This window comes from Enhydra lutris, unplaced genomic scaffold (genome assembly GCF_002288905.1).
Source record: "Enhydra lutris kenyoni isolate GAN:26980312 unplaced genomic scaffold, ASM228890v2 scaffoldscaffold7, whole genome shotgun sequence".
In the NCBI taxonomy this organism is placed as follows: Eukaryota; Metazoa; Chordata; class Mammalia; order Carnivora; family Mustelidae; genus Enhydra; species Enhydra lutris.
In genome coordinates, this window is record NW_019154091.1 from 40,828,518 (window position 1) to 40,843,789 (window position 15,272).

General features: G+C 43.9%; 1 protein-coding gene across 1 annotated transcript in view; it reads right to left on the bottom strand.

The window, feature by feature from the left end:
- LOC111142049 (phospholipase B domain containing 1) overlaps positions 1 to 14,243 on the bottom strand; it is a 51,428-nt gene extending 37,185 nt beyond the window's left edge. The window contains exons 1-2 of the mRNA XM_022494982.1: positions 13,723 to 14,243; positions 3,202 to 3,421 (exon numbers count right to left, since the gene is read on the bottom strand). Of these exons, the coding sequence (XP_022350690.1) occupies positions 3,202 to 3,421; positions 13,723 to 13,837 (335 nt within the window). The 5' untranslated portion in view covers positions 13,838 to 14,243. The remainder of the gene's footprint in view (positions 1 to 3,201; positions 3,422 to 13,722) is intronic.
- Between the last annotated feature and the right edge of the window lie 1,029 nt (positions 14,244 to 15,272).

The following is a 15,272-nucleotide window of genomic DNA, read 5'->3' on the forward strand; positions in this document are numbered from 1 at the left end:
TCCTCCCTTCCTCTCTCTTCTCCAGCCCATTGCCAGGGGTGTTCTAAGCATACTAGGTCATGTCCCACTATTGTGAGCTTCGAGCTAGGCACAGAGTAAGTCTTTTCCATGCAAGCTGGGAAATCTCCCTATTTAATTATTTTACAGACATGCGATGAGAGTGTCACCCTCTTAAGAGGGAAATGGGAAATGCCTTTCTAACGATAGTTTTGGTTGTAATTCTTCGTTTTCCTCTTTTTGGTTCTGTTCTCCTTCCTCCCTCCGCTACTCCCTTCCTTTGTTTCCTTTTTGTCCTCTCCTCCTCCTCTTTCTCTTTTTCTCTCTTTCTTCTTCAAATATACAAATACCTGACTTCTCTCTTCCATCCAGCCCCTTTGGTTCTTTGTCACGCTTCTTCCTGATCACCAAGATCTTCTGTTCCGTGAGATCTGTCAAAGTCTCTGCAGGGAAGGAGTCCTCTCAAGACTCTTGGTACTGCATATATGGGAAGCCCATCCTTGAGCAGGTGACATTCTTGAATTGTCAGTAAGGAATACAAAACAGAGACCAACAGAGATATTGTCTTTCAAATTCGAGAAACCTCTGAGCACTCTCCGATGGAAATGAAGAATGACAACTGCCAAACGGGCAGGCTTCCATCCAAAGCCTTCCATGATACAGCCTCTATCTGCCATTTTAAACCTGTTGCCCTCTGACTAATCAATGGAGCTTCTACTCCTCGCTCATTTGTAAAAGCAAATTCCTCATTTCAGACTCATTGCCTTTTTTCAGTACTTGGCTCCGTTTCTTTCTGCCCAGAATTATTTTCTTCCTCTTCCCAGCCAAACTGAATGTCATCGCCCATCAAACACCAGACCCACAGCTCATTCCTTCTGCAAAGGCTTCTTTGACTGTTCTGGCCCGTGAGGTGCCTTCCTTTTGGACTGTTATAGTTATTTATGATTAAAGCACTCTTTCCAGGTTGTTCTCTGCAGCAGAAATGTTCCTAAGAAGAGTCTCTCAACTTTTCCTTAATGATCCAGTATTCACTAAGATTACTAGATTCACCTCTTCCTCACTCCTGATCATTCATCAGGATGAATGAAGGGAAAATGGTCTGAAGGGAGGGAAGACTCAGTTGCCAGGTCCTTAAAATAGGTTACAATATACAGGAAGTTGTTTCTATTTATTTATTTATTATTTTTTTAGAGAGAGAGAATGCGTGGGTGTGCATTGGGGGGAGGGCCTGAGGGACAGGGGAGAGAATCTTAAGCAGGCTCCATACTCAGCACAGAGGCCTCGATCTCATGACCCTGAGATCATGAACTGAGCCAAAAGCAAGAGTCGGACGCTCAACCAGCTGAGATGTCCAGGTGCCCCAGGAAGTTGTTTGTTCCATCTTAAAAGACTCACGCATGTCAAATTTTCTTTGAATGGACAGGGCAAAGATGCAGAGTAAGCAAACAAAAAAAACCCCAGTTATTGAATAATAGCTAAGTGTTTTTCTTCTAAGAAATAAAATTTTTACTCTACTATAGAAGCATTTAAGAAGCTACTAAGAGAATTGATATTAACCCAGATTCCTTGGATCTTCTTCATCAATGGATAAAGGTACTCAAGGGTAGGTCAGTGCTTTATCTTAAGAATAAGGGTAAATGATAAAGTCACCCCTAGAAGTGAGACATAAAAATTTATGTTTTTCTGAGACATAAGAATATCAGACATTCCACCTTCATCAGAAGCCTTCTGGCAAACTCCCTAAAATTCCTGCTGTGTGATATCTATCTGCACAGACGACATGCTCATCCTTACCACAATCTCAGATTAGAGCTGCTCCCACAAATCTCAGTTTCCCTTAAAGGCCCATTATGTATAGCACTCATGACAACCTAGTGTATTTATAGGCACACAACTTCACTCAAATTACTTCTCTAAACCTGCAACTCAATTTAAATAATGCAATCAGAACTAGTAGGTACACAGTAAATATAGATTTGCAGAGACGGATGAAAAGTTCAGATTTTATATTAAATACATTTATATAAAATACAGTTTTAAACTTTTTTTAAGTTTTTGGTTTTTGTGGGGGTTTTTTGGTGGGGAGAGGGGTGGAGAGAGAGGGAGAGAGAATCTTAAGCAGGCTCCATGCCCAGCATGGAGCCTGACACCGGGCTCAGTCTCATGACTCTGAGACCATGACTTGAGCCAAAATCAAGAATCGGACGCTTAAACAACTGAGCCACCCAGGTGCTCTTAAACATGTTTTTAAAATCTTAGTCCATTTATAAAATTTTATGCATCCCTGAGTAGTATATCATTAAGGGGACCTATATGGTAGAGTAACAAAAAATTGGTATAAAAAGAAAAACAGGAATTTCTAGTTCATTAAAAAAAGAGCTATCGGAGCACAAGAACTAGTTATTCAACATTTGATATAATCTCCAGCACTTAGAAACAAATTAAGATTGGCACTTAACTTATTAAGGTGCCTTACTAAGGCGAACACAATAGGGTTTGGTTAAACTCCCCACAACAGTCTAGGTCACAGAGAATAAAAGGAAAAAGCCAAATCATCAAGACACTTTTTATATCAAAGAAAGGATGAGGCTTGATTAAATGAGTTGCAACTTTCTTTTCCTTAAAGAGCTTATCTTGGAAAAGGATGTGTCTTGATTGCATTATTATCAACTACATCTTTGTTATTTTCACAAGACACAGGAAAGACATAAGAATCAAGTAACAATAGAACTGGAAGGAATATTTATATTAGACATCAGGATTTCAATTGAAAATCTTTGCCCACTTGAAAGTATTGTTTTAAGACTGTTGAAAAAAAAATGCTCTTATATTTTAAATTTAATGAATCATCTGTGTTCAGTGCTTCTTGGTCACTTTACCTATAAATTTCTTTGTACCAGACAATAAATGGCTACTAGGATAAAATGGCTGACCTGTATTTTAAAACAGTTTCGTCAAAAGGAAAGCTTTTTAAGTGCCACGAGAATGGAAGAATGCCACAGTTGGGGGCTTTTTTCCATCCAAGTCAGGTACTAATTAGAGGTGAAAATGTGATTCTGATCATGTTTCGATCACATGAGGGGCACCTCAGGTACTTTCCAGTTCTAATGTCCAATGTCAGGAAGACAGGAGCCACTGGTAGACAAAGAAAGGGACAGAGTTGCCTGGTAGTTCTCCACCACAACTAAAGATTGAAGTACTTACGGGGCAGTGAGGTAACCCTCCAGAAAGCCAGCCACAAACATGGTGATCTCATTGCTCAGGGTCTGAGAACCATACCCGGCTCTGATCTCCAGGATGCCCCAGCCTGTGGTTTTCATAGACTCATTGTAAAAGCCATAGGCGTCCCCATTCCTGTCTAGTACGTTTTTGACTTCTACTGTCTTTTCAGCAGGCACCCAGTACACGGTTGCATAGTAGACTTCTGAAAGAAAAGAAGAAGCAATAATAATGGGATGCTATTTAACTGATTTGCTGATGCACTTTTTTTCCATGTAACCAATAATTTCACCACATTTGCTTTTAGAGAATCCATTCTGTTAGAATTGGGAAATCTGCCACTATGGTTTGTCCTTGTTATAAATGGGGGAAAAACCAGAGCCTGATCAAGGGGGATGAGCTCAGAGCACAGTGAACTAGGTCAAAGGTGGGGGGAAGTAATTAGAGCATCATAGAGGTGGGTCTAAATGCTTCATCCTCAGAGATGAGATTCTGGGCAAGGTCAGAGTTAGAGCCCTTGCTCAGCTCTTACTTCAACCAAGCATAGGGTGAATGTACATGGTCCATAACATATTTGATCCCCAAGGCAGTTGGACCAAAGCATCCATATTCTCAGGCATCTCATACTATCTCTCTTGCCTAATTCTTAACACATGACATTAGATTCCTATTTTGCAGGAAAAAAAAAACCAAAAACCAAAAACCAAAAACCAAAAAACTATCACCTGTGAGCCTCTCAAGTTCTTGATAATTTTGTGAATATATCCTTACAAATCCTATAGCCATCTCTCTCTTCTCATTCACCTCAATCCCTCTACCCCTGTTATGGATCAACTCCTCTTACTTCTCTGGGAACTTTGTTCCATCCTGTGTCTTCTTGTTCCTGCACCCTGACACTCTCTTCGTGCAATGGCTCCTCTGATTTAGTGTAATGACATGCTCCATTGTCTCAGGCCTAAGGGCAAACCAATCACAGAAGCTCTCTCTGGACCCTGGGACCAGATTTGGCCATTGCCAGAATCTCCCACTCCTTTCATGAAATTATTACAAATATTACAGGGCACATTGTGTCATGGGCTATGCTACGTACCGGTGAGAGAGCTGTGAATATGACTGGCCCATTTCCAAACCTCATCCTTTAGAAAGAGGAACACACACCCCACTTCCTCATCTTCCTCCCATCAGCCTGCTGCGGCCGGCATCCATGCCCACCCTGCTACTGGCACCATCCTGGCTTGGGTCACTAATAACATCCTAATGTCACAAGAGCTGCTGAGAGCATTTGACCCTGGTGACCACTAGTTCTTAAAAAACTCTTTCCTTCCATTCCTCTGGGATGACATGAATCTGCATCTTCTCCTCCTCTGCCTGCTTTCTTCCTCATTGTCCCCAGGCTTTCTCTTTATCCTGTGGACCCAACAGCACACTTGGTAACACCACCTGGAAGATTCTATAAGCAAAAGAAATTCAAAATATCCAAATGAGAACTATTATGCTGCTCTCTCAGCCATCCTCCACCCTCTGCTTTCTATCTCTGTTATCCTTCTATCTGAGACCCAAGCCCATCCAGGCCCCCTCTCTCTCCTGCAAACTCATCTTGAATCAAGGCCTCCCAACCATCTCTCCCTCCAGTCTCTACCTCTGTAGCCCCACCTTTCCATGCTACCTCAGATATCACAACTAGCCTGAACTATAAGAAAGGCCCTTTTCAAGGTGCCTCTGACCTGTAATTCATCCTTCATACTCTACCAGAGTGACCTTTCTAAAATGCAAATAATTTGTTTACTTGCCTACCAAGGTCTTCACTGACTTCCATTTCCTAGAAATAAAATTCTTTGGCTACACTCTTGGGCTTCATCATCTGCTTTCTGCTTATGCTATGCAGCTTCACTCACCACCCACATGCACTTTGTCATCTGGAAGCCATCATATACCACGTCCAACCTGCCATGAGCTGGTTCAACACCTCTGACTTTGCATATGCTATTTCGTCTGCCTAAGAGTTTCTCTCTTGTTAACCATGTAGCTATCTCAAAAGTGCTACTTAAGACTCGGGAAGCAGCACCCCTTTGTGGCAGTTGACTCGGTCTACAAGTTCAATGTCACTTGGTTGTAGGTACATCTTCTTTGGGCCTTTCACACTGTAACTCACATGCCTTCTGCTACTCTTAGCCTGTGAGCTCCTGGAGGCCAAAGACTCAGAACTACCCTAGTGCCTAGCTTGTCACAGATACTCAGCAAGTATTTGTGAAAGGAAGGGAGACTTAGGAAGAAAGAGGGAAAAAGGAATGGAGAAAGGAAATGGTATGTGAAGCATTTGTTCCTTGGCCTAAGAAACTATTGGACAGCGGCTCAGGTTGAAGACCAATTTATATTCAAGTCGTCAAAGAGCTGGGAAGAGGCCAGAATGACTCTCAGGTTCTAGACTGAGCCTCAGTGGATGGATGTTGTTGTATTATTCACTGAGAGAGGGAGCAGAAGGGTCTGGGAGGTCTGGGAGGAAATAGGAGATTAATTTTGGACATACTGTGTTTTCAGTGGTTAAGATACCAGAAGGTTCAGGACCCCTGGGTGGCTCAGTCAGTTAAGCAACTGCCTTTGGCTCAGGTCGTGATCCCAGGGTCCTGAGATCGAGCCCCACATCGAGCTCCCTGCTCAGCGGGGGGCCTGCTTCTCCCTCTCCCTCTGCCACTTCCCCTGCCTGTGCTCTCCTGCTCCCTCTCTGTTAAATAAATAAATGCAATCTTTTAAAAAAATTATACAAAAAAAAGATGCCAGAAGGTTCAGATTAAATGTTTATATATAGTTATCTGTTGTCAACGTTAAAAATTGACTCAACATTTTATTATTTTATTTTGATGCAAAGATTGTCTATCAAATAAGTGCTAAAGGTATAATATTAATACTAGAGTATCATAGCACCTTGTCCCAAGGGGGCTGGGTGATTGGCTGGGATTTGGTCAGGCTCAGAAGCTAAAGCTGATTATGGCCCTTAAAGAAAGAATAATCCTGAGCAGGAAAGTCCATTCACTTCTGAGTAAAGTTATGACCATAATGGCGGACTTTCTTTAAAAATGGCTAAGTGGAAATAATGATGTTCATAAAAAGAGGTAGGTTCACAATACTTTCACAGACTTCTGGTGATGAATAATAGTCTACTTGTTAGTAAAGCCAACCGGCCACAATTTGACAACTATGGGTAGCATCCACAGAAACGTCCCTTCTTCCAAATACAATAAATGTGTTCTCCAAATGGAGTTTGGATCACCGTGGCACATCCTCAGCCTTTCCCCAGATTTCCGCACACATTCTCTTCTACCCTCGCCTCTAGTGAGTCTTGTAGGGAAGTGAAGGAAGCATGGCTGACTAGAAACACAGCAGCTGCAAACTGATGTAGCGAGGGGGAGTGGGGTGTGTGCAGGGTCATAAACAGAAACTGTGAAGAGAGGAAGGAAGGTGAACCAGCCTTCTGGGGTTCTTCCCTTTCAGTTCTATCCACATGGAACAATTTTAGCTTCGTTCCCTTCTCCCAAATCTTGGCACTTCTCCTTGAACACTGTGGCCTTGCCTAGCTTCACCTTTCCTTCCAGGAGCCCCTTTTGCCATAAACCTTGGCTTGCTCTCCATCCAAGCAATCAAGGACTGTGTTTTCACTGTTCCTGGAACTACGTAATTTCCTGACTACAAATAATACACTTCCTCAAATCGGTGCTTTTTTTTTTTTTTTTTTTCAAATCGGTGCTTTTTTGACACTAATGTGCCGCCAGGCATTAAAAAAAAAAATTCCCTTAAAAGAATTCAATGATAAAAATGTACTACTAACTAACTGACCAAGTGAGCAAGTACTTCGTAAATTAGGCCAACATCTGAGTTTCTTGCTCCACCCCCAAATGATGTTCTCTCTCCCTCAACATTTTCTCCATGTACCAACTCTTTCTGGATTTCCTAATACCACATTACTTTCTGATTTTCTTAAATCCTTTGGTAGTTTAAGCCATTTTACTTTTCTACTTTTTTTTTTTTTTTCCCCAAACATCTCCATGTTGGGAAGCAGATGTTGTGAAAAGGACAACTGCAAAAAGGTAGACCAAAATCACATTCTTGGAATTCCACTCTAGCTTTATACACACTCTGTGAAGGCAGACACAGGTCCTGCTTACGGCTCTATTTCCTGCGAGCACTGGACCCAGCATAGTACTGTTTCTGGGATGAGTCTAGTTTAATTGTGTGTGCTCTAATGAAAGTGAAGTTTATCAGAACATTCACAGAAGTTAATCTAAAATAACTCAAGTCATTATACCTTCAAGCTCAGGGAAGGGGCTTAAAGGATGGTTCAGATGCCCAAGGGGGCAAACGCCATTTCCCCCTAAACTGGTGAGAAGGGAAGTGAGTTTAAAATCTTTAACAGCAACATCTTCAAAGTCAATGCACTTGATAAATTTCTGCTGAATGAATGGGAACGTTACTTTATAAAAACAGAGTCTTTTTCTTGTGTAGATAAAGATGGAAGAAGCCTCCTCCTTTTTATATTTCTCTCAACATAAAAACCTAATGCCCAAATTAAATTTATTTACTTGTATATTCTAATATTTTCTATGAGTTGTTTTCAGTGGGGGAAAAAAAAATCCTAACCCTGTCTTAGAATTTGTAAAATAATTGTAAGTGGCCCAAATCACTCTCTCCTGTATTTGGAACCTATTTTTCCAGGCGGGCACTTTATTCATGATAGAGTAAGTGGTTTTTTTAACCTGGAGCGATGCAATTTTACCTAATATATTCAGTAAGTTACATAGGGAAAAAGAGGAAGAAACATGAAAGGGCAGACACAGAAAATATGAGAGAAAATATTTTTAAAAATTAAGATTGCAACTTAATCTATTCAGATTGAGTTTAGCTAACACTTCTCTGATTCTGATCCTTAAATTGCTTTTGTCTTTTATGTCCATTGGACAAAAGGCCTCTGTATTTTTTGGTCTACCTTGGCTGGCATTCTACTTCCTTCTTTGAAAGGGTTCAGTAAATTGATATCCGGTTTTTAGATTTGCTTTGACTCTTCAGCAGAAAGTAACTGATTCATGATAAACAGCCTCCAGGCAACAACATTCTAAGGGTTTCTGCTCTCACTCCCAGAAGAAATCAGAGCCTAGGACTCTTGCTGAAGGGGGGATTATTCTGGGTACGGGAATGGGGGATGGGGAATATGAAACAGGGAAGGAGAGAAAGCTAATTCAAAGGTGCAATCTGAGATGGCCCAAACAAGAGTGGAGATAAGCCCCTGAGGACCCCATCCCAGGGATGGAAGGAGGAACATTTAACTACAGCTGCCCATCATGCATTGGTCAAAAGTTGCCCTGTGAGGGGTTAAATCCCTCTGTCTAGGTTTGCAAGTGCTCTGGTGTGAAATGGTTATGATGCCAGAGAAGCCTGAGGTATAAAGCAAGGTATCCTTTCATGGGGGCTAGGGTGAGGGTGAGGCCCCTCGCATTTACAGCAGCTGAAGCTCGCATACACAGCAGTGAGGGGATGTGAGGTGGGAGGCATATTCTGTCCAATATATTAGGTAAGCAGAAAGAGATACTGCTTTAAAAAAACAGTGTCAAAGAAACAAAGTGCTAATACAGAAAAATCCTGGAGATTTACTTGGATCTGGAAAGATCCCTTTCCTTCATCCTCTCAGAATGAACCTATTCTGTCTACACTGCTAGCTTCAACCAGAGTTTTTGCTAAAAGTCCTGTCAACAGAAAGCCAACTTTGCCCCTCATTTGGCGCTGTTAGCTCACTCTTCATCTACATCACTCCTTAGTTATATATATTTGTATGTATGTGGTTCAAAAATTTAGTTACAAGCTCCTTGAGAGTCAGGGAGTGGCATCTGATTTTTCATTGTATTGACTCCTTTGGGGGTGAACAGGGTTTTCTTGCGTACATCCCAAACTTCCACACCGCCTGGGGAGGAGACAGATTGGTATTGAGTTTCTGTCTATTCATTCTTGACTTCGGGGTGTGGGTTCGAATTTTGGAATCTTAGGTGTGTAAATGCTGGTTTGAATTAACTCGCCACTACCTCACCTGCTGGGCTGGTAACTCATTTGCAAGGTTAGCGGACACACTTCAGAGCAAGCTCTGAATCAAGAGATTTCACAATTTCCCATTGGAAGATTATAATATGGTATTGTTTGTGCAGACAGAGGTTCAAGTTTTAGATCAAAGTTTCCTCATATTTTCACTACCTCTCTTAGTTTCCTTTACCCAAGGGAGTAAGTTCCTGTTTTGCCATAGTGCAAAGAAACAACATAAAAACATTAATAAATTTTCTAGCCACATCTTAGAGTGCAATTTTCAAGTGATTGTGAAATAGAACTTGTAGGAGCAACTGGAATTTACTCTATTAAAAAAAAAAAAGACAAAGCATAAATGCATTTTAAAAAAACTTAAAATGCTGAACAAGATAAATCCTTTGGAGTCATTCCATTTTTGGTGCTGCTACCTATCTTGCTAACTCAAGAGTTAATGCTTGATAATTTAGATTTTTTTTAAAAAACCCAAAAGATAACAGGTGACAAAAATTAAAATAATGCCTAAAAATGTGTGAAAACAATAATTTCTGTTCTGCATGTTAGAAGTTCCAAGCTGACGTTCACGTGATTTGCAGTTTACCTATTATGAAAAATGTGTCTAAAATGTTCTATCTCCTCAGGTCACTTTACAGCTACAAAAAAAAAAAAAAATTAAAATAAAAAAATAAAAAATAAATAAAATGTTCCATCTCAATTTAAAGACTGAAGGGGAGGATATTTTAAACATTTTCTTCTGGAGAAAGATTTTGATCTTTGCCATCAGATTAATATTTCCAGAAGGACTAGGAAACAAATTTTAACGATAAAGAGGAATGGGCACTTCCCGCAGAAATTCTTCTGGAACTTAGCTTGTATAACAAATTGATAGAGAGAGAGCATGAAAAAAATGTTCGGGTTTATCGACAGCAATGACTTCTTTTGGGTCTGAAACGTTAAGACAGTGGGGATGAGCTGTAGGAAGATTTAGTGGGGCTCAGAAAGATGGAGAAGAGCTGGGAAATGCTACAGCAGGCATTGTTGATAAAATGGCACTTAGAAAAATCAAGGTGATGGCAACCAATCAGTGGTAACCCAGGAAAGCTACCTCGGGCTCTGCTCACTGTTTCCTGAAGCACCCGCCCAACGTGCCCCTGTGTGCTCCAAGTCCCTGCAACGCTGGGCCACGATTAAGGAAAACCCTGCTTTTATAACAAGCTATTACTTCACAGCACATAGATTATCGGCTGTGGTTCTGGTTGCCTTATCCAAAGATCTGTCCTGCCTTTCCGGAGAAAAAGCAACTCCAACGGCCAATAATAACGGTCACTCAATTATGCAGCCCCTACTGTATACCAGGCCCTGTTCCACACCCTAGGAGGCAGATACTCCAGTCCCCGTGTAACAGATGAGGGAACTGAGGTGTAGAGATAGATAACTGGCTGAAGTTCACACAGTAAGTACTGGAACCAGGATTCAAACACAGGCAGTTAGGCTCCGTGCTTCCTGTTTCTGGAATTCCATACTACCTCTCTAGTATTAAACTTGTAAAAATGAACTGCCACAAAAGGAATGAGCCACCACCTCAAGTGAACCTAGAGATCAGAAAGCCCTACAAATCAAAGGATCAACTGAGAACAGCCTCCACCAAAGGTCTACCAAGTCACCTTAAGGAGTCTGAACAACTCCCAGATTGACAAACTTCTCCACAACCACATAAAAGTACTGGCCTGGGGCACCTGGGTGGCTCAGTGGGTTAAAGCCTCTGCCTTCGGCTCAGGTCATGATCCCAGGGTCCTGGGATCGAGCCCCACTTTGGGCTTTCTGCTAGGCAGGGAGCCTGCTTCCCTTCCTCTCTCTGCCTACTTGTGATCTCTCTCTCTGCCAAATAAATAAATAAAATCTTTAAAAAAATATTAAATAAATAAAATAAAAAAGTACTGGCCTATCCAGAGAGGCAATGTGTTAGTCTCCAGCGGGCACTGGTGAGCCATGGAAGCATGGAAAAAGCAGTGTCCCAGAGGCAAGGGCCAGCTGTGCTAGGTGAGCTCCAGTATGAGCCCCCAGAAGCTAACTGAAGCATCAGCCCTCCTGGGAAGCAAATCCAGCAGGCAACCAGCCTGAGAATCCCTGAGAGGATCTTTCTAGTGTAATCTGATTACAAGAGAGTGGCCGGGGAGGCTATGCAAAGGTCCCATCTGCTAAAAATCCATTATGGGTGTTTTGGTGAATAGACTTTGGTGTCTGTCAGGGTGAATCAGCTTCTTTGTATCTGATTGGCTCTGGAGCATGGGAAGGAATGCATTTCTCAAATCTAGTCCTGCAAGTCCAGGGGCCAGATTTGGAACAAGTTTTACCAAGGCACAGGGCACCTTATAAATCTCTGAGTAACAACCATCTCTTTTCTAGTGTGACTTCACTATACACACCACCAAGAAAAATTACAGAAACAAATATGGGTCTCTCCAGTCTGGAAGGATAAAGGCAATGCTATTATATGACTGAAGTCCACACTAGTTTGGAAGACAGGCTAAGAGGAATGTGCAATTGTTGGCCAATATTTCTGGAATAATGAATCTGCAAAGTTATTTTTGGATTAACAGGTGCACATTGGTAGATATAAAGATCATTCCAGGAAGATGAAAATGCAATCCCTTTGGTGTGTGTTGGGTACCCATTAAAGTCAGAGTACTGAGCTGGGCACTTCAGAGAAAATGTGACAAGAAAGAGGTAGCAAAGACTCTGTTCTCTGCCCACATGTGCCTGGCAGTCTAGTAGAAGGGTAAAACAAAGAGTCAAAAATTTACACGGGAAAGCAGGTTGGTTTGGATGCAACAAAGGAAACAAGGTTCACATCTGTTTGAAAGAGTGGGCGTGGGTTTCACCAGCTGTTCCTCAGGCCATGATAAGAAGTCTTCTTTGGATTGCCAGGCCCCATGCTGTCAGGATCACTGGCCACAGAAATGCCCTCAGTCTTTGCCTTGACTCCTGACCATCCTGGCCAGACCTCAGCTGAGTATCTATCTGGGGAAGTCAGTTTAAGCAGCTGTTTCTTGCCAGGGGTTCTCTTCTTGAATAAACAGTGCCTCATCTTCAGAAAAACAGTATCTCCACCTCACTCCTCAGACTGCCCTCCGTCTAAGGAATACTTTAAACAATCCACACAATTCAAAAGAACAGAGAAGTTAGAAGGGTTTCACTCAGCATTCCAGACACAAGAAGCCATTTCCATTTTTGGAGCACTTTTAGCCTGTTCCAGGTATGCCTGAAGGAGCAGGTTGTCTGGGCTCATACGGTGGCTGGAATGCCCCCTCCACGGTGCAGGTAAGGAACAGATTGGGGCAGATAAATCAACAGTCAGGAGCCTAGGGGTGCATGCCTTCTGATCCCAGAGGCCCAGGCAGTTTAAGTCTAGAAAGATTTAAGAGTGGTTAAGAGGGCAAGCTACAAAAGCAAAGGCCGTGAAATCTCCTAATTGTGGTTACTTGTGGATGGAAGGTAGTGTAGTAAGAATCTGTACGCTCATTTTGGGAAGGGGTTTCCTCTCCGAAACCCCACCCTATCCCACCCTATTCTTGCACAAGGTCAGCACAGAAAAGGGCTTGGAAGTAAAGCAAACTTAATCCTCTCTTAAGATTACTTTTGAAGTCTTTCAAGTTTCTTTGGTTAATTTTAGTCTTATCCATCGGGAAGAAAACTGACAAATCCAGTACTTTTTTTTTTGGTAGGGATAAAACCTGTTGTAGGGAAGAGGGGAGTAGTTAAGTAAATACTGTGTGGCAATTCAGCTCTGCCTTCGCTTGCGGTGTATCTTAACCCAAGCTCCTCAATTTCTCTCAATTTCGAATGGTCTGCAGAATGGGGGTAAACACTCCTATTTAGAGTTCTAGTAAGCACTGTATGAAAAGCCCTTTAGCACGCTGCCTGGCCCCTATCAAGCTGACAATACCAGACTACACTTACTTTAAACCAAAGTCATGGGTAGTTCAGGAAAAAAAAAAAAAAAAAAAAGAACGAAACCAAAAAACAAACAAAAACACCTGACAGCCCGGAATCATACCTCTATGATGTGAATAAATATATTTACATGTCCTTTGGCTGCGCTTTGGGGACCAGTCGAGGCTCAGCAAGCCAAGAGCCGCGCCGGAGCGCACTGATTTGTTCGCCAAGTTCTCCAGACCCCACTTCTGAAGTTCGCCGCCGCGCAGCCCCTGCCCCTCCCGGGGTCCGTCCCTGAGCTCCGGCGGGCCTGGAGCGAGCTGGGGCCGTGCCCCCAGACCTCCGCGTCCACCCAGAACCCCGCCATCGCCTGGCGGTCAACTTGGCCCAGTCGGGGCGCGGGCGGGAGCGCACGGAGCGGCGGGCGGGCGCAGCGCGAGCCAGGCGGACGCCCAGGGCCGCGTGTCTGCGGACTTGCTCTCCCAGGGGGCCCTGTGGGCGCGCACGGCTCACCTGCCAGGCTCGGCGGCACCGCGGCGGCCACCAGCAGCAGCAGCAGCAGCGGCAGCAGCAGCGGCGGCGGGGCGGGCGGCGTGGGCAGCGCGAGGTCCCGGCTGCGGCGGGGCATGGCTCGGCGGCCGCGACCTGCCCCGGGTGGGACGAGGCAGCTGGTGCTGGAGCGGCTCTGGAGCCGGCAGCGGGGCGCCGCGTCTCCGAAGTCGGGACGTCCTTACTCTTCCATTAGTCCTGCCGGGTGGGGGCTTTTAGGGGCGACGAAGCCTCACGTGGCCTCGGGAGCAACCTTTGCCCCGCTGGCAAAGGCGGGTCCTTTCTGACCCTCTAGCGCCCTGTGGGCTGGGCTGAGAAAGTTCCCCGGCTGCGCTTCTGGGACCTGACGAGGCTCCCGGCCGCTTTCTCTGCGCTCGTAGGGCAGTTTTGGGGCCCAAGGCTTGAACAGACCCGTTCAGGTCAACACCGCTAGCCTCTGTCGCCGGGGTCGGCCTCTCGGCCACTCGTCTGCAGCGGCGGGGATGAGGCACCCTGAGCAGCGGTGACATGCATGCCCCCTGCCTACACGCAGCTCCGGTTCTGGGCCGTTCTGCAGTGTCTTCGAGGGGCCCGTACTCCTCAGGGATCACTGCTCTTCCAGCTCAGGCTGTTTAACCTACACCCATTTGCTGGGGCCCAAGACTTCCCAACCTTTGCTTTTCTCTTCATTAGCTGGAGCCGCCACTAGACTGTGATTCAGACGGCGCTGAAACTAGATCTATTTCTGAGCCCCTGGGAAGTCCCCATTTCTGTGCCAGGTAGGGTGACATTGTGAAGTAGGCAAAAGTATGCCTTGAGTGACATTGTGAAGTTGGCAAAGGGTGCCCTAGGTGACATTGTGAAGTAAGCAAAAAGCATTTTATTTTTTCAATAACTATTTATTGAGCCCATCTTGCGTGCCTGGTACCTGGGATATAAAGACCCACCAAGAGCTTGACCTACTGCTGGCGAGAAGCACAAAGCCATATAAATAAACAGGTGCTGAGAAGTGGCCATTAGTGCTGTCATAGAGCTATGGCGAAGGTACCATGTGGGAACCCAGGATTGGACAAGCCTCTACTCCAGAGCTGGGGGGCAAGGCACCCCACTCCTCTCTCCTGGTCTTTCTTCCAAGCTTAACTGAGGTGTCAAGGGAAGATGGGAAGGGAGGCAGAGAAACACTTTTCCTAGAGGGGAAATAGATTTATAACTGTTAGAAATAAATCTAGAACAATTATATCAAATCTCTGTGCAAATTATTGAACACAAGTCCCAAGTCATCATTTTGTTTGGTGACAGCACCTAGTACAGTGTCCAGATGATAATATCACTCAATGAATGAAGGAATTGAGGACACTGTAAAGACTGCACATTTTTCCTCAAGTTAGAAAATTAAAGTGAAGGAAAATTATGAGCATTCTCATTATGCCATGTTGGGAAGAGAGCTACCTTAGGACATTCAAAGAAGTTGTGCCACCCCAGATGTTTAAGTCATGCTACCTCCTACCATTACTAACTCTTCCAACCCAAGGAGC